A 27,838-nucleotide genomic window follows, 5' to 3' on the forward strand; every position below is an offset into this window, starting at 1 on the left:
ACAAATAAACCATGGCCTAAGGGAACGCACACACAGAATATTAATCTGCCATTCATTCGCAGTTCGCAGTTCGTTTGGTGCGGTGTGTATTTTGGACCACCCCGCCAGTGGGCGTCTGACTGCCAACATATTTGGAGATGCACATGTAGAATCGGTTTGCAAATAGGATCAATGCATTCTAGCACCTCCCATATTCCATCTCACTTCCTATCGGGTTTCATTTCTGTTTGACTTCAGTTTGACTTCTGGCCCGTTACTAAATATGGATCAAATTTGTTAAAATTACTAAATTACATTTACAGAATTTGAATTCTACAGCAAAGCATTGGTGAGAAAAATGAAGAAAATAAATGATAGTGTTTCCACATAGCTAGCTAGCTTTTAAAAAATTGAAATAACATGGCTGATTGTTTGCTTTGTGTATATTTGTTGTGTAGTTGGTTGGCTTTGCTAGGTAGAAAGCTGAGAACTCTTTGCTCAAGTTGGCTATAGCTAGCTTGCTAGTATATGTTTTGAGGAGAACAGGCTAGCTCTCTGTAGAATTAGACAGAATAGGATGGGGAAGAAGATCAGATGTGCAGCTGCTTCTATCTGGCTGTTGCAGTGCCCAGATGAGGTGAGAGCAAACTGCTAGTTCCAAACTGCTAGTTCCAAACTGCTAGTTCCAAACTGCTAGTTCCAAACTGCTAGTTAAAAACTGCTAGTTCCAAACTGCTAGTTCCAAACTGCTAGTTCCAAACTGCTAGTTCCAAACTGCTAGTTCCAAACTGCTAGTTAAAAACTGCTAGTTCCAAACTGCTAGTTCCAAACTGCTAGTTAAAAACTGCTAGTTCCAAACTGCTAGTTCCAAACTGCTAGTTAAAAACTGCTAGTTATAGTCAGAGATATAAAAAGGTAAGATCTCTCAGATTATATCTTGATTAGTTCGATTTCAATTTCCATCAATTGTTACAGCCACAAGATCATGATCAAATAGTCATGCATCTGCAGACCAGCGAGGAGGAAGACAGCCTATAGAACAAGAACAACTAGTTAGTTATATCAGATAGATATTTTCGGGAAAAGCAGGGATAGAGCAAGCTAGTAGTAGTTGTAACATTATTATTTGAAACATGCGGATAAATCTGTGTCTCTATTATATTCCACATTATGTTTTAATCTATTTGTATGTTGCACTGTATTGCTTTCTGTCTCATGTTGTACAGATCATCAGCAGGAAGAAGATTGAATTCTGTTGAATTGTCAAGTGGGCTAAACTCTCATTAAAAAAACATTGTACACTCTCTTTCAGATCTGCCAAAACACCTCTGCCTCTGACAGCTTCTCCCTGTGCTGACCACAGGTGACACTGTCTGTGATTTATTTAGAATTCAAGGCACACTTAACCAGCATGGCTACCACAGCATTCTGCAGCTATACCCCATGCCATCTGGTTTGTGCTTAGTGGGACTATCATTTTTCATTTTTCAAAAGGACAATGTTCCAACACACCTCCATGATGTGTAAGGGCTACTTGGCCAATAAGGTGCTGCATCAGATGACCTGGCTTCCACAATCACTGACCTCAACCGAATTGAGATGGTTTGGGATGAATAGGAGTGAAGGAAAAGCAGCCAACAAGTGCTCAGCATATGTGGGAACTCCTTCAAGACTGTTCGAAAATCATTCCAGGTGAAGCTGGTTGAGAGATTTCCAAGAGTGAGCAAAGCTGTCATCAAGACAAAGGGTGGCTACTATGAAGAATCTAAAATCTAAAATATTTTTTGATTTGTTTAACTCTTTTTTTGGTTACAACATGATTCCATATGTGTTATTTAATAGTTTTGATGTCTTCACTATTATTCTACAATGTAATTTCCATGTTGAAATGTTGTTGTGTGCCTAATGGTTTGGATTCTGGATAGATGCCCTTATTAGGTTTCCTGGTACTGACCATACAGTTCTCGAGAAACTATCTGGAAAAGACGAAGGCATGTGGATTATGATACATGACGAACTGATAGAACTTCCTAATGATCCCTTAGACTCACATAACACAGTGGGATATTGGCTTAGTTACATCAAACTCATGCCAAAGTCACGTCCCAATGGGACAGAAACAGCTTCAGCCAGGGTCGGACTGGCCATACTGCAGTTCAAGCAATGTGTAACGGTCGTTCTCCTCCTCTTCGTCCGAAGAGGAGGAGTAGGGATTGGACCAAAGCGCAGCGTTGTTATATGACATGATGAATATTTATTAAGGAAAAATTGAATACGGAAAACACTCGGAAAATACAAAACAACAAAACGAACGTAGACAGACCTGAACTAGAGAACTTACATATACACGAAGAACGCATGAACAGGTACAGACTACACAAACGAACGAACAAACGAAACAGTCCCGTGTGGTGCACAGACACAAACACGGAAGACAACCACCCACAACAAACAATGTGAAACAACCTACCTATATATGGTTCTCAATCAGAGGAAAACGTCAACCACCTGCATCTGATTGAGAGCCATACAAGGTCAATTAACACTGACACTTAACATAGAACAAACAACACAGACTGCCCACCCAGCTCACGTCCTGACCCACTAAACACAACTATACAAAAGGAAAACAAGGTCAGGAACGTGACATTACCCCCCCCCCCCAAGATGCGGACTCCGGCCGCAAAACTCAACCTCAAGGGGAGGGTTTGGGTGGGCATCTGTCCACGGTGGCGGCTCCGGCTCCGGACGCTGTCCCCACACCACCATAGTCACTCCCTGCTTCCGTATCCCCCTCTCAATGACCACCCTCCAAATAAACCCACCTAAATTAAGGGGCATCACCGGGATAAGGGGCATCACCGGGATAAGGGGCATCACCGGACTGAGGGACGGCATCACCGGACTGAGGGACGGCAGCTCCGGACTGAGGGACGGCAGCTCCGGACTGAGGGACGGCAGCTCCGGACTGACTGACAGCTCTGGCTGGTCATGGCTGGCTGACGGCTCTGGCTGGTCAGGGCTGGCTGACGGCTCTGGCTGGTCATGGCTGGCTGACGGCTCTGGCTGGTCATTGCTGGCTGACGGCTCTGGCTGGTCATGGCTGGCTGACGGCTCTGGCTGGTCATGGCTGGCTGACGGCTCTGGCTGGTCATGGCTGGCTGACGGCTCTGGCTGGTCATGGCTGGCTGACGGCTCTGGCTGGTCATGGCTCGCTGACGGCTCTGGCTGGTCCTGTCTGGCGGAAGGCTCTGGCTGATCCTGTCTGGCGGAAGGCTCTGGCTGATCCTGTCTGGCGGAAGGCTCTGGCTGATCCTGTCTGGCGGAAGGCTCTGGCTGATCCTGTCTGGCGGAAGGCTTTGGCTGCTCCTGTCTGGCGGAAGGCTCTAGCGGCTCCTGTCTGGCGGAAGGCTCTAGCGGCTCCTGTCTGGCGGACGGCTCTGAAGGCTCATGGCAGACGGGCGGCTTTGCAGGCTCAGTACAGACGGGCGGCTTTGAAGGCTCAGTACAGACGGGCAGTTCATGCGGCGCTTGGCAGATGGACAGTTCAGACGGCGTTGGGCAGACGGGCAGTTCAGGTGCCGTTGGGCAGACGGGCAGTTCAGACGGCGTTGGGCAGACGGGCAGTTCAGGCGCCGCTGGGCAGACGGGCAGTTCAGGCGCCGCTGGGCAGACGGCAGACTCTGGCCGGCTGAGACGCACTGTAGGCCTGGTGCGTGGTGCCGGAACTGGAGGTACCGGGCTAAGGACACGCACCTTCAGGCTAGTGCGGGGAACAACAACAGGGCACACTGGACTCTCAAGGCGTACTATAGGCCTGGTGCGTGGTACCGGCACTGGTGGTACCGGGCTGAGGGCACGCACATCAGGGCGAGTACGGGGAGAAGGAACAGTGCGTACAGGGCTCTGGAGACGCACAGGAGGCTTGATGCGTGGTGCCGGAACTGGAGGCACTGGGCTGGAGACACGCACCACAGGGAGAGTGCGTGGAGGAGGAACAGGGCTCTGGAGACGCACTGGAAGCCTGGTGCGTGGTGTAGGCACTGGTTGTACTGAGCTGGAGCGGGGAGGTGGCGCCGGAAATACCAGGCCGTGCAGGCGTACTGGCTCCCTTGAGCACTGAGCCTGCCCAACCTTACCTGGTTGTATGCTCCCCGTCGCCCGACCACTGCGGGGAGGTGGAATAACCCGCACCGGGCTATGTAGGCGAACCGGGGACACCATGCATAAGGCTGGTGCCATGTAAGCCGGCCCGAGGAGACGCACTGGAGATCAGACGCGTTGAGCCGGCTTCATGGCACCTGGCTCAATACTCAATCTAGCCCGGCCGATAGGAGGAGCTGGTATGTACCGCACAGGGCTATGCACACGTACAGGAGACACCATGCGCTCTATTGCGTAACACGGTGTCTGCCCGTACTTTCGCTCTCCACGGTAAGTACAGGGAGTAGGCGCAGGTCTCCTACCTGACTTCGCCACACTCCCTTTTAGCCCCTCCCCCAATAAATTTTTGGGGTTTCTTTTCGGGTTTCCAGCCACGTCTCCTTGCTGCCTCCTCATACCACCGCTCCTGGGCTTTAGCTGCCTCCCTCTCTTCAAAAGAGCGGCGATATTCCCCTGTCTGAGCCCAGGGTCCTTTTCCAGCCAATATTTCCTCCCAAGTCCACGAGTCCTGGTTTTTTGGCCGCTGCTGCTGGTTCCTCTCACGCTGCTTGATCCTTGTTAGGTGGGTGGTTCTGTAACGGTCGTTCTCCTCCTCTTCGTCCGAAGAGGAGGAGTAGGGATTGGACCAAAGCGCAGCGTTGTTATATGACATGATGAATATTTATTAAGGAAAAATTGAATACGGAAAACACTCGGAAAATACAAAACAACAAAACGAACGTAGACAGACCTGAACTAGAGAACTTACATATACACGAAGAACGCATGAACAGGTACAGACTACACAAACGAACGAACAAACGAAACAGTCCCGTGTGGTGCACAGACACAAACACGGAAGACAACCACCCACAACAAACAATGTGAAACAACCTACCTATATATGGTTCTCAATCAGAGGAAAACGTCAACCACCTGCCTCTGATTGAGAGCCATACAAGGTCAATTAACACTAACACTTAACATAGAACAAACAACACAGACTGCCCACCCAGCTCACGTCCTGACCCACTAAACACAACTATACAAAAGGAAAACAAGGTCAGGAACGTGACACAATGCCAGGTGGGCGGGTCCCTTTATAGCCCAGTGGACCTGTCAAAATGACCATTATTTGGCTGATAATCGGGGCCTTGAGTAGAAAAATTGGACGGTGTTATCAAATCAAATCAAATGTATTTATAAAGCCCTTCTTACATCAGCTGATGTCACAAAGTGCTGTACAGAAACCCAGCCTAAAACCCCAAACAATGCAGGTGTAGAAGCACAGTGGCTAGGAAAAACTCCCTAGAAAGGCAGGAACCTAGGAAGAAACCTAGAGAGAAACAAGGCTATGGGGCGTGGCCAGTACTCTTCTGGCTGTGCCGGGTGGAGATTATAACAGAACATGGCCAAGATGTTCAAATGTTCATAGATGAACAGGAGTTTCAAATAATAATAATCACAGTAGTTGTCGAGGGTACAGCAGGTCAGCACCTCAGGAGTAAATGTCAGTTGGCTTTTCATAGCCGATCATTCAGAGTATCTTTACCGCACCTGCTGTCTTGAGAGAGTTGAAAACAGCAGGTCCGGGACAGGTAGCACGTCCGGTGAACAGGTCAGGGTTCCATAGCTGCAGGCAGAACAGCTGAAACTGGAGCAGCAACACGACCAGGTGGACTGGGGACAGCAAGGAGTCCTCAGGCCAGGTAGAGAAAGAAAGACTGAAAAAAAGAGAGAAAATAGAGAAAAAGAGAGAGAGAATTAGAGAGAGCATACTTATATTCACACAGGACACCAGATATAACAGACTGACCCTAGCCCCAGACACAAACTATTGCAGAGTAAATACTGGAGGCTGAGACAGGAGGGGTCGGGAGACACTGTGGTCCCATCCGACGATACGCCCGGACAGGGACAAAAAGGCAGAACATAACCCCACTTTGCCAAAGCACAGCCCCCACACCACTAGAGGGATATCTCCAACCACCAACTTACCATCCTGAGACAAGGCCGAGTATAGCCCACGAAGATCTCTCCAATGGCACAACCCAAGGGGGGGCGCCAACCCGGACAAGAAGATCCCGTCAGTGACTCAACCCACTCAAGTGACACATCCCTCCTAGGGATGGCATGGAAGAGCACCAGTAAGCCAGTGACTAAGCCAGTGACTCAGCCCCTATAATAGGGTTTGAGGCAGAGAATCCCAGTGGAGAGGGGAACCGGCCAGGCAGAGACAGCAAGGGCGGTTCGTTGCTCCAGTGCCTTTCCGTTCACCTTCACACTCCTGGGCCAGACTATACTCAATCATAGGACCTACTGAAGAGATGAGTCTTCAATAAAGACTTAAAGATTGAGACCAAGTCTGCGTCTCTCACATGGATAGGCAGACCATTCCTTAAAAATGGAGCTCTATAGGAGAAAGCCCTGCCTCCAGCTGTTTGCTGAGAAATTCTAGGGACAATAAGGAGGCCTGCATCTTGTGACAGTAGCGTACGTGTAGGTATGTACTGCAGGACCAAATCGGAAAGATAGATAGGAGCAAGCCATGTAATGCTTTGTAGGTTAGCAGTAAAACCTTGAAATCAGCCCTAGCCTTAACAGGAAGCCAGTGTAGAGAGGCTAGCACTGGAGTAATATGATCAAATTTTTTAAATAAATAACCGGGACGATTTCTAGTCCCAGTCCGTCCCTGGCTACAGCAGCAAAACCATGATGAAAAGCAAGGAGTTCACACAACTAAGAGGACAAATCTCTCCTCTTACTCATCATATAAAGTTCCTTCAGAAAGTGTTCATACCCCTGACTTATTCCACATCTGGTTGTATTACAGCCTGAGTTCAACATTGATTAAATAAACTTTTTCCTCTCACCCATCTACACACAATAATAATGTGACAAAGCATAATGACCCATAATGACAAAGCAAAAACATATTTTTTGACATTTCTGTAAATGTATTAAATTAAATACAGAAATATCAAATTTACACAAGTATTTTCCCTCCGGAGTCAATACATGTTAGAATCACCTTTGGCAGCAATTACAGCTGTGAGTCAGGGGTGTGAATACTTGTGTAAACATTTTTTTTCTGAAGTCACTGTATATGATGATTAGAGGATTTGTCCTCTTAGTTGCTTTGAAAATCTATGGCAAGACCTGAAAATGGCTGTCTAGCAATGATCAACAACCAACTTGACAGAGCTTGAAGAATTTAAAAAATAATAATGTGCAAAATTTTACAATCCAGGTGTGCAAAGTTCTTAGAAGCTCTCCTAATGACTCCTTGTGACAAGGCTGGGAGCCTGCAAGCTGACTCCGGTTGTCAGTCGAACAGTGTTTCCTATGATACATTGGTGCGGCTGACATCTGGGTTAAGAGAGCAGCGTGATAAGAAGTAGGCAGCCAGGCAAGTCACTTTTCTCAGAACGCATGACTCCACCTTTGCCTCTCCCGAGCCCATTGAGGAGTTACAGAGATGAGCCAAGGGACCTAATTTGTTAAAGAAATACCCTTGTGGCCATACCATCCTGTGGGACTCCCCCCGACCCACATGAAATGATGGCATGTTTGAAGGGAAAACAAACACAGGGCGATATCTCTCTAACCAGCTCCATAGACACTGCTATTTACAATGTACTAAAGACGTCAAAATCTCCCTGTAGCATTTCCTAATCACACACTGCCTTTCACATCTGTACACTCACACTTTTCACACACGTACACATGGATTTTGTACTGTAGATATATGGTAGTGGTGGATTAGGCACACAGTGGGCACACAGTGTGTTGTGAAATCTGTGAATGTATTGTAATTGTTTTTAAATTGAATAAACTGCCTTAATTTAGCCGGACCCCAGGAAGAGTAGCTGCTGTCTTGGCATGGAAGTAATGGGAATCCATAATGAATACAAATACTCTCCAGCATGGACATGACAGTTACACTATTGAGTGGCACCAGGAACTTCAGCCCGTCTGTCACTCAAGCAGTGCTGGCGGCCAGTACGAACAAACAGACAGGTTCTGCTTGATTTCCCTACTAATCTGCCAATTTGCCAGTTAATTACATTAAGGGCCTGGTGCCAAAGCACACAAGCTGATATGCTAACTCTTTCACCCCTTTCACTGGGTGCCGGCTGGATTCCTTATTTATATTTTCCCATTGAGTCCAAATGTCTCTTTCACAAGGCAGCCCTGCACATCCTCTACATAAAAAAATACAAATACATTGAAGAAAAATAATCACATTCATCAGCAAAGAGGTCCCGAATCAACATGTTGAACTGCCCGAGAGGTTCCACAACGTCCTGTTGTAGGGAACTCTAGATTGTTCCATAAATGGACATCCTGTTGTAGGAAACTCTAGATTGTTCCATACATGGACGTCCTGTTGTAGGAAACTCTAGATTGTTCCATACATGGGCGTCCTGTTGTAGGGAACTCTAGATTGTTCCATAAATGGACATCCTGTTGTAGGGAACTCTAGATTGTTCCATAAATGGACATCCTGTTGTAGGAAACTCTAGATTGTTCCATAAATGGACATCCTGTTGTAGGGAACTCTAGATTGTTCCATACATGGACATCCTGTTGTAGGAAACTCTAGATTGTTCCATACATGGGCGTCCTGTTGTAGGGAACTCTAGATTGTTCCATAATTGGATGTCCTGTTGTAGGAAACTCTGTAGATTGTTCCATACATGGACATCCTGTTGTAGGGAACTCTGTAGATTGTTCCATAAATGGATATCCTGTTGTAGGGAACTCTGTAGATTGTTCCATACATGGACATCCTGTTGTGGGGAACTGTAGATTGTTCCATACATGGATATCCTGTTGTAGGGAACTCTGTAGATTGTTCCATACATGGATATCCTGTTGTAGGGAACTCTAGATTGTTCCATACATGGATATCCTGTTGTAGGGAACTCTGTAGATTGTTCCATACATGGACATCCTGTTGTAGGGAACTCTGTAGATTGTTCCATACATGGACATCCTGTTGTAGGGAACTCTGTAGATTGTTCCATACATGGACATCCTGTTGTGGGGAACTGTAGATTGTTCCATACATGGATATCCTGTTGTAGGGAACTCTGTAGATTGTTCCATACATGGATATCCTGTTGTAGGGAACTCTAGATTGTTCCATACATGGATATCCTGTTGTAGGGAACTCTGTAGATTGTTCCATACATGGACATCCTGTTGTAGGGAACTCTCTAGATTGTTCCATACATGGATATCCTGTTGTAGGGAACTCTAGATTGTTCCATACATGGATATCCTGTTGTAGGGAACTCTCTAGATTGTTCCATACATGGGGTGCAAAGAAACTAAAAGCAGATTTTACCTAACTCTGAGAGGACTGAAGAGATTTTCAGAGTTGGCCATCCCTGAGACCTGGTATGGTAACTCGTATGTCTAAAGGTTAGTAATGAAGTTGCCCGGGGCATGGAAAACAATACCTGATGGTAGGAGGCAGAGGTTAGAGGTGAGGGGTCAAAGTTCAAGTGAGATATGCCCAGACATGAGTAGAGGGCTTTGTTAGAGTATGTATACCATAGTTATACACATGGGCGCACACACACACACACACACACACACACACACACACACACACACACACACACACACACACACACACACACACACACACACACAGAGGAAGAGCGACCAAACTTAAATACCTTATCATACTGGTGGAAGCATTCAGCTGAAACCACCCCAGCAGCATGTTGTTGTAGTTGTCCATGAGGAGCTGTAGAATTGCAGAGCAGAAACAAACTCCCCTTGAACCCTACACATTAAGATCATACCAGCGGCAAGTCTCTCATCATTACAGACAAAACAAACTTGTTGATGTTATAAGACCGAGCCCCTTCAAGGTTGGGCGGACATACATTCCTCGTCTCAATATGCACGTAAACAGCCAGGACACAATTGAAAAGAAGAGACTAATTACTCTTTGACTTCTTGAGGCAGGAATGTGCAATATTCCTCTCTTGAAAAAAACGCATGAAAGAGGAGATACAGAAACGTCTGCAGGCTGATTTAATTTCAACCACATACAGGAGGCATGTTCAAACAGAACTGAAATAGCTAATTAAGAGGCATCATCAGAAGTCAGAATCACTTTATTCGCAAGTGCCCGATTTAGACTTATGAAATGTACGCCTTTCCCTACGCATGTCTTTCCCAACGCACTTCTCAGTAGTTGGTATTCAGACTTCCCTTATGCAGGTGCGTAAAGGGTTTGCATGCGTGGTTCCCTTGCTCACGTGGTTCCCTTGCTCATGCTGAATACATTTAATTAAACCGCTGGAAACGCTCCCACCTGCTGACCAACACATTTTTTCGGAGAATTTTCATTCGATAGAGTTTTCAGTACATACAGAACCAGTCAAAAGTTAGGACACACCTACTCATTCCAGGGTTTTTCTTTATGTTTACTGTTTTCTACATTGTAGAGTTATCAGGAATCAAGGTAAGACCCAAGTGCAGACTTTTTGAAGTAACAATGATTATTGTAACAACAGGTGCAGGCAAACGACAGGTCAAGGCAGGCAGGGGTCGATAATCCAGAGTAGAGGCCAAGGTACAAGACGGCAGGCAGGCTCAGAGTCAGGTCAGGCAGGGGTCGATAATCCAGAGTAGAGGCCAAGGTACATGACTGCAGGGAGGCTCAGGGTCAGGGACAGGCAGAGTGGTCAGGTGGGCGGGTACAAGGACCAGGAGGACGAGAAAAAGAGAGACTGGAGAAAAACAGGAGCAGAGACAAAAAACGCTGGTTGACTTGAACAAACAAGACGAACTGGCACAGACAGATATAAAACACAGGTATAAATACCCAGGGTATAAGTGGGGAAGATGGGCAACACCTGGAAGGGGTGGAGACAAGCACAAGGACAGGTGAAACAGATCAGGGCGTGACATGAGTAATAGTGAAGACATCAAAACGATGAAATAACACATTTGGAATCATGTAGTAACCAAAACAGTGTTAAATAAATCACTTGAGATTTTTCAAAGTAACCACCCTTTGCCTTGATGACAGCTTTGCACACTCTTGGCATTCTCTCAACCAGCTTCATGAGGTAGTCACATGGAATTCAATTAAATTAACAGGTGTGCCTTGTTAATTTGAGGAATTTATTTCCTTCTTAACGCGTTTCAGCCAATCAGTTGTGTTGTGACAAGGTAGGGGTAGTATACAGAAGATAGCCCTATTTGGGGTGACAGGTAGCCTAGTGGTTAGAGCGTTGGGCCAGTAACCGAAAGGATGCTGGATTGAATCCCCGAGCTGACAAGGTAAAAATCTGTCGTTCTGCCCCTGAACAAGGCAGTGTTCCCCGGCAGGCCTTCATTGTAAATAAGAATTTGTTCTCAACTGACTTGCCTAGTTCAATTTAAATGTAAACATTTTTGGGGTAAAAGAACAAGTCCATATTATGGCAAGAACAGCTCAAATAAAGCATTACTTCAAGACATGAAGGTCAGTCAATACGGAACATTTTGAACTTTGAAAGTTTCTTCAAGTGCAGTCGCAAAAACCATCAAGAGCAATGATGAAACTATCTCTCATGAGGACCACCACAGGAAAGGAAGACCCAGAGTTACCTCTGCTGCAGAGGATAAGTTCATTAGAGTTACCAGCCTCAGAAATTACAGCCCAAATAAAAGCTTCACAGACACATCTCAACATCAATTTTTCAGAGGAGACTGCGTGAATCAGGCCTTCATGTGTGGGAACTCCTTCTGCCTTGGCAGCAGCTAATGGGGATCCATAGTAAATACAAATACAAATGTGTGTAAAGTAGAATGCTTTCAACCTCAGGACAGCCTCTGCACAGAACTGTGCATCATAGGGAACAGGGATGACAACTTGCTGGGACGGAGTCCAGATGAGCGCCTTACTTTCTCTCAGTCCTGTGCAAAACATACCAATCTGTACCTGCATGTAGTTGCTACGTGGCCCATGTGGTTGTAGTTGGGTTCTGCCTTCCACCACCTTCACATCACAGGCTTTCCCATTGAAGACATCATCCAGAGAATCACAGCCCTTCCCCATGACAGGACACTTGATCTCCAACAGCTCCTTGAAGTTCAGCACTCCGTCAGGGTTTGCTGATAGCCATGGCCCCTCAACACTGCCAACACTGCCTCTGTGGTCCACAGAGTATCCACAGTTTTCCAGCCACTGGGAGGCCATCTGCTCATTATCTTTCCCGTAGCGTGAGTCTGCATTCCCTTGGAACCTGGGATACAGATGCTCCTGGAGAACCTTACCAGGGTTGGTGGATTCCCATGACAGGGACCTTCTTGACTGAGCTTGCAGTAACTCAAAGCTTCCTTGAGTCATGCCACAACTGTGATAGAATAATTGTTACAAAAAAAACACATTCTGAGAAAATCCCATTATTAACAATTATGTGACTGTGCGATCAACTTAATCAAAACACATGCAAGTTTCATCATAAACATACCTTGCTATTGTTCCCAATGAGATGAGACCACTTATACTTACCATACTTTAGGCATTACCCCCAACCACAAGGATATTTTACAAACCTTATTCACCCGGAAAATAATAACACTAAAGAAATACATGTGATGGTGACATGTTTAAATACATTTTATACCCTACTCACCTGGACTCCATAAACCTATTTTGCTTCACCATCGTGAGATTTGACAGGATACTTACAGATTCCCCACATTAATACAGCAGCTCTATTGATCCACAAATACATGTTATTAACATAACGAACAAATCATGTGTCACGTTCTGACCTTAGTTCCTTTGTTTTGTCTTTATTTAGTATGGTCAGAGCGTGAGTTGGGGTGGGCAGTCTATGTGTGTTTTTCTATGTTGGGGTTTTGTGTTCAGCCTGGTATGATTCTCAATCAGAGGCAGCTGTCAATCGTTGTCCCTGATTGAGAATCATACTTAGGTAGCCTGGGTTTCACTTTTGGTTTGTGGGTGTTTGTCTTCCGTGACAGTGTTTGTCGCCACACGGTACTGTTTCGTTTGTTCACATCGTTTATTGTTTTGTTCCTGTGTTCAGTTTTTTGATTTATATTAAAGACATGAACACTTACCACGCTGCGCTTTGGTCCGATCCTTCTACCACCACAGACGATCGTTACATCATGACATTCTCAATTCAGCTTCCATCCAACAAAACGTTTGGTTTAACTGCTATGTTAAGCCTGACTATTTTATCATTCTGTGTCTAGATAAGGCAATATTGCACACTTACATCTATAAAATGAACAAAGAAAATAGGCTATAAACATAAATTACAAGACCAAGTAATGCAGTGATTGATCATAGATATCATCTGAGAACTCTATCATAACGTTAGCCTATGGATTATCGTAACTGTCACCACAACACATGTAGGCTGCTTGTATGCTGTCATGGCTTATGGTAAGCCATGCTAGACATAGAAATACAAGTGACTTTCCTTATTAGTATGGTTCCCAATTAGAGGCAGCTGGTAATCTTTGCCTCTAATTGGGGCTCATATTTAGGAAGCCCTTTCTCCCACCTGCTTTGTGGGATATTGTTTTGTTGAGTGCTGATGTGCGCACTGTTACTTCACGGTCATTGTTTGTTTATTGTTTTGTTTAAGTTTCACTATTAAAAGATGTGGAACTCGAATCCCGCTGCGCATTGGTCCGTCTATCCTAACAACCATGACATGGGACCTAGCCAAGAAGGCAGCAACAATCAATACATTACAGAATTAAAACATACAACATGATCCAGCCTAAAAAAAACATTTACACTTCTCTGCAACAGTCTCACATCAATATTTTAAATGAATTAAGTGGCACTAACATATCTAGACAAAGCATGGATTTTAGACTATTCCATGTCTCTGGTGCACAAGAAGAAAAGGCAGTCTTGCCTAATACTGTGAATGTCCTGGGGACTTTAACTAGCAACCACCTAGCAGACCGGGTATGGTAACTGCTGGTGCTGAAGGAGACCAGACTACAGAGGTAAAGAGGGAGTTTACCCAAAAGGGCTTTGTAGATGAACACATACAAATGTATCTTTCTGCGGATATAAAGTGAGGTCCAACCTACCAGTTGATACAATGTGCAATGGTGGGTGAGTGACTTGGCATTTGTAATAAAGCGCAAGGATGCATGATAAACAGATTCCAGTCTCTGTAAGACACCATAATCAATTACAGAGAGAAAAGTGGCCAGAACAAGCTTCTTTCTAGCCAGAAGCGGGAAGCAAGCCTTATTACAAAAATAAAAACCATATTTCAATTTAAGCTTCTACACAAGATTATCCATAACTTTAAAGGACAACTTGTCATCCAACCATATACCTAGGTATTTGTAGGATGACACTTTTTCAACGGATAAGCCAACAGATGAGACAATGCTAACCTTCTCTGGCAGAGTTCAAGCTCTGGTAAAGGTCATGAATGTAGCTTTTTCTACATTCAAGACCAGTTTGAGGTCATAAAGGGAGGCCTGCAGTGACTGAAAACAGTCTGGAGCTCTTCAACAGCTTGAACCAGAGAAGGAGCACATGCATATATGACTGTATCATCTGTATATAGATGTAACTTTGCTGGTTGCATCCCATTTCCCAAATCATTAATACAAATTGAGAACAACACAGAAGCTAAAATGGAACCCTGGGGCACACCTCTATTAATATCAAGATAACTAGACTTGTGATTGTCAGTATATACATATTGTGTTCTGTCAGAAAGATAGTTCCTAAACCAATTTACTGCCCCTTCACTGAGAACAATGTTACTGAGTCTAGCTAGCAACAATTAATGGTCAATTGAATCAAATGCCTTTGTTAAATCCAAAAACAGGGCATCACAATGTTGCTTTTTATCAAGTGAGTTAATGATGTCGTTTGCCACTGCCATAGCTGCAGTTGTGGTGCTGTGCCCCGATCTAAAGCCAGACTGAACACCGCTCAGTATGTTCTTTTCAATTAAGAGATTTTTTTAACTGTGAGTTCACTAGGGATTCATAGAATTTGGCCAGGATAGGGAGTTTGGAGATTGGACGCTAGTTATTAGCATCTGAGGGATCTCCTCCCTTTAGCAGCGGGAGGACATAAGCTGATTTCCAAACGCTGCATATGGAATTGGTGAAGAGACTTATTCGTAGCCGTCTATTTACCACCACAGACCGATGCTGGCACTAAGAACGCACTTAACCAACTCTATAAGGCCATAAGCAAACAAGAAAATGCTCATCCAGAAGCGGCGCTCCTAGTGGCCGGGGACTTGCAAGCAAACTTTAATCAGTTTTGCCAAATTTTTACCAGCATACCTAGTGCAAACAGAGGGAATAAAACTCTAGACCACCTTTACTCCACACAGAGATGTATACAAAGCCCTTCCCTGCCCTCCATTTGGCAAATCTGACCATAATTCTATCCTCCTGATTCCTGCTTACAAGCAAAAACTAAAGCAGGAAGTACCAGTGACTTGCTCAATACGGAAGTAGTCAGTTGACACGGATGCAACGCTACAGGACTGTTTTGCTAGCACAGACTGGAATAGGTTCTGGGATTCATCCAATGACATTGAGGAGTACACCACCTCAGTCATCGGCTTCAACTATAAATGCATTGATGACGTGCATCGATAAGTGACCGCATGTACATATGCCAACCAGAAGCCATGGATTACATGCAACATCCGCATCGAGCTAAAGGCTAGAGCTGCCGCTTTCAAGGAGCGGGACACTAATCCGGACACTTATAAGAAATATCGTTATGCCCTCAGACGAACCATCAAACAAGCAATGCGTCAATACAGGATTAAGATTGAATCCTACTACACCAGTTCTGACACTCGTCGGATGTGGCAGGGCTTGAAAACTATTACGGACTACAAAGGGAAACCCAGATGCGAGCTGGCCAGTGACGCGAGCCTACCAGACTAGCTAAATGCCTTTTATGCTCGCTTCGAGGCAAGCAACACTGAAGCATGCACGAGAGCAACAGCTGTTCTGGATGACTGTGTGATAACGTTCTTGGTAGCCGATGTGAGTAAGACCTTTAAACAGGTCAACATTCACAAAGTCGCGGGGCCAGACTGATTACCAGGATGTGTAAAAGCATATGCATGTGACAAATAATGTTTGATTTGATTCTTGGCGCTCTGAAGGAGGCCCAGTCAACAGGAGCATTTGTATGTCTAGCTTGAGCCCAAGAGACATTTCTCTTCCTAATTAACACAAACTTCATATAAAAATTGTCCCAGGCAGTGTCAACATCGGGAATCAGACTTACTCTGTCAATATTATGGTACAGATCATTTAAGAACGCTTGCTCATCAAACTGTCTAAAATGCCTTTTAAAAATATAACGGGGTTTGGCTTTGGTCATGTTTGTATTTTTAACACAAGCAATAGCACAGTGATCACTGACATCATTACAGAATATCCCAGTCGATGTGTATTTGTGAGGGGTATTCGTTAGAATAATGTCCAATAGCGTTGATTTGTTAGGTGCTCTGGGATTCGGTCTTGTAGGCGCATTAATTAATTGAGCGAGATTCAGAGTCACACAGTTCTTTAAACGAGTCTGATCCAGATGTAAGCATGTCCCAGTTCAAATCTCCTAAAATAATGAATTCAGAGTCATGTAGCTTGTGCAGGACATCAGAAAGAGAGTTAAGAGCGTCTCCCGAAGCCGAAGGGGTCTGTAGCAGCTGACTACAGTGATGTGGGAGTCCTTACATATGTTCACTTTAACCACAAGCAATTCAAAAGGTTTGGCTTTGGTAATCGAGAGAATTTCAGAGGAGTTAAACTCGGATTTAACAAAAATTGTAACCCCTCCTCCTTTACTCATCCGATCCCTTCTAAAAACCGTGGACCAATCAACAGAAATCGAGTTATTTGACACAGATTTCTTTAGCCAAGTTTCTGATAAAACCATTTTATTTGCATTTGTCGTTTTGGCCCATATTCTAATCATGTCTATTTTTGGAAATATACTTCTGACGTTGTTGGTTACAAGTACCCAAGCAGAGTGGTAAGAGCTGCTTGACTGGCTGGGATGAACATTGACTTTCAAAAATACCAATCCTTTTCCCTCCTCCTGGTGAAGAAGAACTCGGCCCACCTTACCACTGTGGAGGTACTGATAGGCTTCTGTACTCTTGTAATTTTTCATAGAGGAACCATCCACTCCCATGGAGAGCACGAAGTCATTAGAAATGTCCCCATATGTAATTTCAGGCTATTTTATCATGTCTTCCACCCAATTATTTATCATGGACAGATGGGGTACGGTGATACCATCCGACCTCCGAAGAGCCATTTGTGTGTGTTCCCAAATGTGAGCCATGTTTTATTTTTGTTTATTTGTTAAGATGTGTTAATGATGCACGTTTTTTAATTATTAGCTAGCCACTGCTCTGATTGTCACGCCTGCTCCCGCTCTCCCCCCTGCGCTCGAGGGCGCCAGGCTGCCCTGCATTACGCACTCCTGGCAACATCATTATGCACACCTGCCTTCCCTCGCCACCCGCATCAGTGATTAATTTGACTCACCTGGACTCAATCACCTGTTTTATTACCTCCCCTATATCTGTCCATTCCCCAGCTCCGTTTCCTGCTTCTGCATTAATTGTCTTACGTCTGCGTATTACCCGGTTCTGACGCTATTCCTGTCCTGTTCCATGTCTGTTCCAATTAAATGTTGACCCCCTCCGTACCTGCTTCCCTACTCCAGCGTCGGTCCTTACACTGAGGTAATTCGCTAGCGTTGACGGAAGTTGTGAAACAGAAACACAAATGCAATTGCAGGGCTACATAAGGCAAATATCTAAAGCCATCCCTTTAAATTTGGTGTACCTTTAATAAAACATGTCTGGACAGACTCATGAGAAAATATTTATTTTATTTGTATTTATTTAACCTTTATTTAACTATTTAACTATATTGATAGAACATTCACAATATTAGAGATCAATGAAAGAAAGCCATGTAAATACATGCATATAGCTCTCATTTTCAGACCAATTGGTAGATTTAAAAGAAACTCTGCTCTTGTATATTAATTAGGGTTAGGATAGTAGTTATAAATAATACATAAACAAGTTTGGAGAGTCTTAACGAACAAATGTATATTGGTGAATCAAAAATACAGTTGTTTGATTCATCCTGAAAGTTGCCATGTTCAATTGTTCAATCCATTAAATATTGGATGGTGAGAAAAGTGTACAATAGTGGTTGAACAGTAGTCCTATAAATCTACCCTGATAATACTCACTAATCATGGAACAGTGAGGACAACGGTCCAGTGGTCGTGAACCTTGTGCCAGGCTCCAGGTTTAAACTACTACTTAAGGTCTGCGTTCCATAATGATTAAAATAGGCTACAAATGATTGCATAGCTGTAATACATTAGCCTAATATGATCCACTATTGCTAGCGATCCTCAGGAACAACCACAGGAACGTGACGGAGGAAAGAAAGGTCAACTAAAGATGGAATGGAATGATGCAAAATGTAAGGAAACTAACACTAAAGTGACCGTTATATAGTTGAGGAAACTAACACTAAAGTGACAGTTATAAAGTTGAGGAAACTAACACTAAAGTGACAGTTATAAAGTTGAGGAAACTAACACTAAAGTGACAGTTATAAAGTTGAGGAAACTAACACTAAAGTGACAGTTATAAAGTTGAGGAAACTAACACTAAAGTGAACGTTATAAAGTTGAGGAAACTAACACTAAAGTGACAGTTATAAAGTTGAGGAAACTAACACTAAAGTTACAGTTATAAATGTGAGGAAACTAACACTAAAGTGACAGTTATAAAGTTGAGGAAACTAACACTAAAGTGACCGTTATAAAGTTGAGGAAACTAACACTAAAGTGACAGTTATAAAGTTGAGGAAACTAACACTAAAGTGACAGTTATAAAGTTGAGGAAACTAACACTAAAGTGACAGTTATAAATGTAAGGAAACTAACACTAAAGTGACAGTTATAAAGTTGAGGAAACTAACACTAAAGTGACAGTTATAAAGTTGAGGAAACTAACACTAAAGTGACAGTTATAAAGTTGAGGAAACGAACACTAAAGTGACAGTTATAAATGTAGGGAAACTAAAACTAAAGTGACAGTTATAAAGTTGAGGAAACTAACACTAAAGTGACAGTTATAAAGTTGAGGAAACTAACACTAAAGTGACAGTTATAAAGTTGAGGAAACTAACACTAAAGTGACCGTTATAAAGTTGAGGAAACTAACACTAAAGTGACAGTTATAAAGTTGAGGAAACTAACACTAAAGAGACAGTTATAAATGTAAGGAAACTAACACTAAAGTGACAGTTATAAATGTAAGGAAACTAACACTAAAGAGAGTTATAAAGTTGAGGAAACTAACACTAAAGTGACAGTTATAAAGTTGAGGAAACTAACACTAAAGTGACAGTTATAAAGTTGAGGAAACTAACACTAAAGTGACAGTTATAAATGTGAGGAAACTAACACTAAAGTGACAGTTATAAAGTTGAGGAAACTAACACTAAAGAGACAGTTATAAATGTAAGGAAACTAACACTAAAGTGACAGTTATAAAGTTGAGGAAACTAACACTAAAGTGACCGTTATAAAGTTGAGGAAACTAACACTAAAGTGACAGTTATAAAGTTGAGGAAACTAACACTAAAGTAACCGTTATAAAGTTGAGGAAACTAACACTAAAGAGACAGTTATAAATGTGAGGAAACTAACACTAAAGTGACAGTTATAAAGTTGAGGAAACTAACACTAAAGTGACAGTTATAAAGTTGAGGAAACTAACACTAAAGAGACAGTTATAAATGTGAGGAAACTAACACTAAAGTGACAGTTATAAAGTTGAGGAAACTAACACTAAAGTGACAGTTATAAAGTTGAGGAAACTAACACTAAAGTGACAGTTATAAAGTTGAGGAAACTAACACTAAAGAGACAGTTATAAATGTGAGGAAACTAACACTAAAGTGACAGTTATAAAGTTGAGGAAACTAACACTAAAGTGACAGTTATAAAGTTGAGGAAACTAACACTAAAGAGACAGTTATAAAGTTGAGGAAACTAACACTAAAGAGACAGTTATAAATGTAAGGAAACTAACACTAAAGTGACAGTTATAAAGTTGAGGAAACTAACACTAAAGTGACAGTTATAAATGTAAGGAAACTAACACTAAAGAGACAGCTATAAATGTAAGGAAACTAACACTAAAGTGACCGTTATAAAGTTGAGGAAACTAACACTAAAGTGACAGTTATAAATGTAAGGAAACTAACACTAAAGTGACAGTTATAAATGTAAGGAAACTAACACTAAAGAGAGTTATAAAGTTGAGGAAACTAACACTAAAGTGACAGTTATAAATGTAAGGAAACTAACACTAAAGTGACAGTTATAAAGTTGAGGAAACTAACACTAAAGTGACAGTTATAAAGTTGAGGAAACTAACACTAAAGAGACAGTTATAAATGTGAGGAAACTAACACTAAAGTGACAGTTATAAATGTGAGGAAACTAACACTAAAGAGACAGTTATAAATGTGAGGAAACTAACACTAAAGTGACAGTTATAAATGTGAGGAAACTAACACTAAAGAGACAGTTATAAATGTGAGGAAACTAACACTAAAGAGACAGTTATAAATGTAAGGAAACTAACACTAAAGAGACAGTTATAAATGTGAGGAAACTAACACTAAAGTGACAGTTATAAATGTGAGGAAACTAACACTAAAGAGACAGTTATAAATGTAAGGAAACTAACACTAAAGTTACAGTTATAAATGTCAGGAAACTAACACTAAAGAGACAGTTATAAAGTTGAGGAAACTAACACTAAAGGGACAGTTATAAATGTGAGGAAACTAAATCTAAAGTGACAGTTATAAATGTGAGGAAACTAACACTAAAGTGACAGTTATAAAGTTGAGGAAACTAACACTAAAGTGACAGTTATAAATGTAAGGAAACGAACACTAAAGTGACAGTTATAAATGTGAGGAAACTAACACTAAAGGGACAGTTATAAAGTTGAGGAAGCTAACACTAAAGAGACAGTTATAAAGTTGAGGAAACTAACACTAAAGTGACAGTTATAAAGTTGAGGAAACTAACACTAAAGTTACAGTTATAAATGTCAGGAAACTAACACTAAAGAGACAGTTATAAATGTGAGGAAACTAACACTAAAGTGACAGTTATAAATGTCAGGAAACTAACACTAAAGAGACAGTTATAAATGTCAGGAAACTAACACTAAAGAGACAGTTATAAATGAGGAAACTAACACTAAAGTGACAGTTATAAAGTTGAGGAAACTAACACTAAAGAGACAGTTATAAAGTTGAGGAAACTAACACTAAAGTGACAGTTATAAATGTAAGGAAACTAACACTAAAGAGAGTTATAAAGTTGAGGAAACTAACACTAAAGTGACAGTTATAAAGTTGAGGAAACTAACACTAAAGTGACAGTTATAAAGTTGAGGAAACTAACACTAAAGAGACAGTTATAAATGTGAGGAAACTAACACTAAAGAGACAGTTATAAATGTGAGGAAACTAACACTAAAGTGACAGTTATAAATGTAAGGAAACTAACACTAAAGTGACAGTTATAAAGTTGAGGAAACTAACACTAAAGTGACAGTTATAAAGTTGAGGAAACTAACACTAAAGTGACAGTTATAAAGTTGAGGAAACTAACACTAAAGTGACAGTTATAAAGTTGAGGAAACTAACACTAAAGTGACAGTTATAAAGTTGAGGAAACTAACACTAAAGTGACAGTTATAAAGTTGAGGAAACTAACACTAAAGAGACAGTTATAAATGTGAGGAAACTAACACTAAAGTGACAGTTATAAAGTTGAGGAAACTAACACTAAAGTGACCGTTATAAAGTTGAGGAAACTAACACTAAAGTGACAGTTATAAAGTTGAGGAAACTAACACTAAAGTTACAGTTATAAATGTAAGGAAACTAACACTAAAGTGACAGTTATAAATGTGAGGAAACTAACACTAAAGTGACAGTTATAAAGTTGAGGAAACGAACACTAAAGTGACAGTTATAAAGTTGAGGAAACTAACACTAAAGTGACAGTTATAAAGTTGAGGAAACTAACAATAAAGTGACAGTTATAAAGTTGAGGAAACGAACACTAAAGTGACAGTTATAAAGTTGAGGAAACTAACACTAAAGTGACAGTTATAAAGTTGAGGAAACGAACACTAAAGTGACAGTTATAAAGTTGAGGAAACTAACACTAAAGTGACAGTTATAAATGTAAGGAAACTAACACTAAAGTGACAGTTATAAATGTAAGGAAACTAACACTAAAGTGACAGTTATAAATGTAAGGAAACTAACACTAAAGTGACCGTTATAAAGTTGAGGAAACTAACACTAAAGTGACAGTAATAAATGTAAGGAAACTAACACTAAAGTGACAGTTATAAAGTTGAGGAAACTAACACTAAAGTGACAGTTATAAAGTTGAGGAAACGAACACTAAAGTGACAGTTATAAATGTAAGGAAACTAACACTAAAGTGACAGTTATAAAGTTGAGGAAACTAACACTAAAGTGACAGTTATAAAGTTGAGGAAACTAACACTAAAGAGACAGTTATAAAGTTGAGGAAACTAACACTAAAGTGACAGTTATAAAGTTGAGGAAACTAACACTAAAGTGACAGTTATAAATGTAAGGAAAGTAACACTAAAGTGACAGTTATAAAGTTGAGGAAACTAACACTAAAGAGACAGTTATAAATGTGAGGAAACTAACACTAAAGTAACAGTTATAAATGTAAGGAAACTAACACTAAAGAGACAGTTATAAATGTGAGGAAACTAACACTAAAGTGACAGTTATAAATGTGAGGAAACTAACACTAAAGAGACAGTTATAAATGTGAGGAAACTAACACTAAAGTGACAGTTATAAATGTGAGGAAACTAACACTAAAGAGACAGTTATAAATGTGAGGAAACTAACACTAAAGAGACAGTTATAAATGTGAGGAAACTAACACTAAAGAGACAGTTATAAATGTGAGGAAACTAACACTAAAGAGACAGTTATAAATGTAAGGAAACTAACACTAAAGTGACAGTTATAAAGTTGAGGAAACTAACACTAAAGTGACAGTTATAAATGTAAGGAAAGTAACACTAAAGTGACAGTTATAAATGTAAGGAAACTAACACTAAAGAGACAGTTATAAAGTTGAGGAAACTAACACTAAAGTGACAGTTATAAAGTTGAGGAAACTAACACTAAAGTGACAGTTATAAATGTAAGGAAAGTAACACTAAAGTGACAGTTATAAAGTTGAGGAAACTAACACTAAAGAGACAGCTATAAATGTAAGGAAACTAACACTAAAGTTACAGTTATAAATGTAAGGAAAGTAACACTAAAGAGACAGTTATAAATGTGAGGAAACTAACACTAAAGAGACAGCTATAAAGTTGAGGAAACTAACACTAAAGTGACAGTTATAAATGTGAGGAAACTAACACTAAAGTGACAGTTATAAAGTTGAGGAAACTAACACTAAAGTGACAGTTATAAAGTTGAGGAAACTAACACTAAAGTGACAGTTATAAATGTAAGGAAAGTAACACTAAAGTGACAGTTATAAAGTTGAGGAAACTAACACTAAAGAGACAGTTATAAAGTTGAGGAAACTAACACTAAAGTGACAGTTATAAAGTTGAGGAAACTAACACTAAAGTGACAGTTATAAATGTAAGGAAAGTAACACTAAAGAGACAGTTATAAATGTGAGGAAACTAACACTAAAGTGACAGTTATAAAGTTGAGGAAACTAACACTAAAGTGACAGTTATAAAGTTGAGGAAACTAACACTAAAGTGACAGTTATAAAGTTGAGGAAACGAACACTAAAGTGACAGTTATAAATGTGAGGAAACTAACACTAAAGAGACAGTTATAAATGTGAGGAAACTAACACTAAAGAGACAGTTATAAATGTAAGGAAACTAACACTAAAGAGACAGTTATAAATGTGAGGAAACTAACACTAAAGTGACAGTTATAAATGTGAGGAAACTAACACTAAAGAGACAGTTATAAATGTAAGGAAAGTAACACTAAAGTTACAGTTATAAATGTCAGGAAACTAACACTAAAGTGACAGTTATAAAGTTGAGGAAACTAACACTAAAGTGACAGTTATAAAGTTGAGGAAACTAACACTAAAGTGACCGTTATAAAGTTGAGGAAACTAACACTAAAGTGACAGTTATAAAGTTGAGGAAACTAACACTAAAGAGACAGTTATAAATGTGAGGAAACTAACACTAAAGTGACAGTTATAAAGTTGAGGAAACTAACACTAAAGTGACCGTTATAAAGTTGAGGAAACTAACACTAAAGTGACAGTTATAAAGTTGAGGAAACTAACACTAAAGTTACAGTTATAAATGTAAGGAAACTAACACTAAAGTGACAGTTATAAATGTGAGGAAACTAACACTAAAGTGACAGTTATAAAGTTGAGGAAACGAACACTAAAGTGACAGTTATAAAGTTGAGGAAACTAACACTAAAGTGACAGTTATAAAGTTGAGGAAACTAACAATAAAGTGACAGTTATAAAGTTGAGGAAACGAACACTAAAGTGACAGTTATAAAGTTGAGGAAACTAACACTAAAGTGACAGTTATAAATGTAAGGAAACTAACACTAAAGTGACAGTAATAAATGTAAGGAAACTAACACTAAAGTGACAGTTATAAAGTTGAGGAAACTAACACTAAAGTGACCGTTATAAAGTTGAGGAAACTAACACTAAAGTGACAGTTATAAATGTAAGGAAACTAACACTAAAGTGACAGTTATAAAGTTGAGGAAACGAACACTAAAGTGACAGTTATAAAGTTGAGGAAACTAACACTAAAGTGACAGTTATAAATGTAAGGAAACTAACACTAAAGTGACAGTTATAAAGTTGAGGAAACTAACACTAAAGTGACAGTTATAAATGTAAGGAAACTAACACTAAAGTGACAGTTATAAAGTTGAGGAAACTAACACTAAAGTGACAGTTATAAAGTTGAGGAAACTAACACTAAAGTGACAGTTATAAATGTAAGGAAAGTAACACTAAAGTGACAGTTATAAATGTAAGGAAACTAACACTAAAGTGACAGTTATAAAGTTGAGGAAACTAACACTAAAGTGACAGTTATAAAGTTGAGGAAACTAACACTAAAGTGACAGTTATAAATGTAAGGAAACTAACACTAAAGTGACAGTTATAAAGTTGAGGAAACTAACACTAAAGAGACAGTTATAAAGTTGAGGAAACTAACACTAAAGTGACAGTTATAAAGTTGAGGAAACTAACACTAAAGTGACAGTTATAAATGTAAGGAAAGTAACACTAAAGTGACAGTTATAAAGTTGAGGAAACTAACACTAAAGAGACAGCTATAAATGTAAGGAAACTAACACTAAAGTTACAGTTATAAATGTAAGGAAAGTAACACTAAAGAGACAGTTATAAATGTGAGGAAACTAACACTAAAGAGACAGTTATAAATGTGAGGAAACTAACAATAAAGAGACAGTTATAAATGTGAGGAAACTAACACTAAAGTGACAGTTATAAATGTGAGGAAACTAACACTAAAGAGACAGTTATAAATGTGAGGAAACTAACACTAAAGAGACAGTTATAAATGTGAGGAAACTAACACTAAAGAGACAGTTATAAATGTGAGGAAACTAACACTAAAGAGACAGTTATAAATGTAAGGAAACTAACACTAAAGTGACAGTTATAAAGTTGAGGAAACTAACACTAAAGTGACAGTTATAAATGTAAGGAAAGTAACACTAAAGTGACAGTTATAAAGTTGAGGAAACTAACACTAAAGAGACAGTTATAAAGTTGAGGAAACTAACACTAAAGTGACAGTTATAAAGTTGAGGAAACTAACACTAAAGTGACAGTTATAAATGTAAGGAAAGTAACACTAAAGTGACAGTTATAAAGTTGAGGAAACTAACACTAAAGAGACAGCTATAAATGTAAGGAAACTAACACTAAAGTTACAGTTATAAATGTAAGGAAAGTAACACTAAAGAGACAGTTATAAATGTGAGGAAACTAACACTAAAGAGACAGCTATAAAGTTGAGGAAACTAACACTAAAGTGACAGTTATAAATGTAAGGAAACTAACACTAAAGTGACAGTTATAAAGTTGAGGAAACTAACACTAAAGTGACAGTTATAAAGTTGAGGAAACTAACACTAAAGTGACAGTTATAAATGTAAGGAAAGTAACACTAAAGTGACAGTTATAAAGTTGAGGAAACTAACACTAAAGAGACAGTTATAAAGTTGAGGAAACTAACACTAAAGTGACAGTTATAAAGTTGAGGAAACTAACACTAAAGTGACAGTTATAAATGTAAGGAAAGTAACACTAAAGAGACAGTTATAAATGTGAGGAAACTAACACTAAAGTGACAGTTATAAAGTTGAGGAAACTAACACTAAAGTGACCGTTATAAAGTTGAGGAAACTAACACTAAAGTGACAGTTATAAAGTTGAGGAAACGAACACTAAAGTGACAGTTATAAATGTGAGGAAACTAACACTAAAGAGACAGTTATAAATGTGAGGAAACTAACACTAAAGAGACAGTTATAAATGTAAGGAAACTAACACTAAAGAGACAGTTATAAATGTGAGGAAACTAACACTAAAGTGACAGTTATAAATGTGAGGAAACTAACACTAAAGAGACAGTTATAAATGTAAGGAAACTAACACTAAAGTTACAGTTATAAATGTCAGGAAACTAACACTAAAGTGACAGTTATAAAGTTGAGGAAACTAACACTAAAGTGACAGTTATAAAGTTGAGGAAACTAACACTAAGTGACCGTTATAAAGTTGAGGAAACTAACACTAAAGTGACAGTTATAAAGTTGAGGAAACTAACACTAAAGAGACAGTTATAAATGTGAGGAAACTAACACTAAAGTGACAGTTATAAAGTTGAGGAAACTAACACTAAAGTGACCGTTATAAAGTTGAGGAAACTAACACTAAAAGTGACAGTTATAAAGTTGAGGAAACTAACACTAAAGTTACAGTTATAAAGTAAGGAAACTAACACTATAAGTGACAGTTATAAATGTGAGGAAACTAACACTAAAGTGACAGTTATAAAGTTGAGGAAACGAACACTAAAGTGACGTATAAAGTTGAGGAAACTAACACTAAAGTGACAGTTATAAAGTGAGGAAACTAACAATAAAGTGACAGTTATAAAGTTGAGGAAACGAACACTAAAGTGACAGTTATAAAGTTGAGGAAACTAACACTAAAGTGACAGTTTAGTATCAAGTTGAGGAAACGACACTCAGTGAAGTTATAAAGTTTGAAGGCAACTAACCTAAAGTGACAGTTATAAATGGTAAGGAAACTAACACTAAAGTGACAGTAATAAATGTAAGGAAACTAACACTAAAGTGGACAGTTTATAAAGTTTGAGGAACCTAACACTAAAGTGACCGTTTATAAAGTTGAGGAAACTAACACTAAGTGACCAGTATAAATGTAGGAAACTAACACTAAAGTGACAGTTATAAAGTTGAGGAAACTAAACACTAAAGTGACAGTTAT

The 27,838-nt window shown here is 40.1% G+C and overlaps 1 protein-coding gene across 1 annotated transcript in view; it reads right to left on the reverse strand.

The window, feature by feature from the left end:
• Positions 1 to 5,822: 5,822 nt before the first annotated feature.
• The window catches only part of ptprsa (protein tyrosine phosphatase receptor type Sa), a 341,321-nt gene continuing 319,305 nt past the window's right edge, over positions 5,823 to 27,838 (reverse strand). Inside the window, exons 35-36 of the mRNA XM_039000968.1 lie at positions 12,077 to 12,491; positions 5,823 to 5,846 (exon numbers count right to left, since the gene is read on the reverse strand). Of these exons, the coding sequence (XP_038856896.1) occupies positions 5,823 to 5,846; positions 12,077 to 12,491 (439 nt within the window). The remainder of the gene's footprint in view (positions 5,847 to 12,076; positions 12,492 to 27,838) is intronic.

Source organism: Salvelinus namaycush, chromosome 9 (genome assembly GCF_016432855.1).
Source record: "Salvelinus namaycush isolate Seneca chromosome 9, SaNama_1.0, whole genome shotgun sequence".
In the NCBI taxonomy this organism is placed as follows: domain Eukaryota; kingdom Metazoa; phylum Chordata; class Actinopteri; order Salmoniformes; family Salmonidae; genus Salvelinus; species Salvelinus namaycush.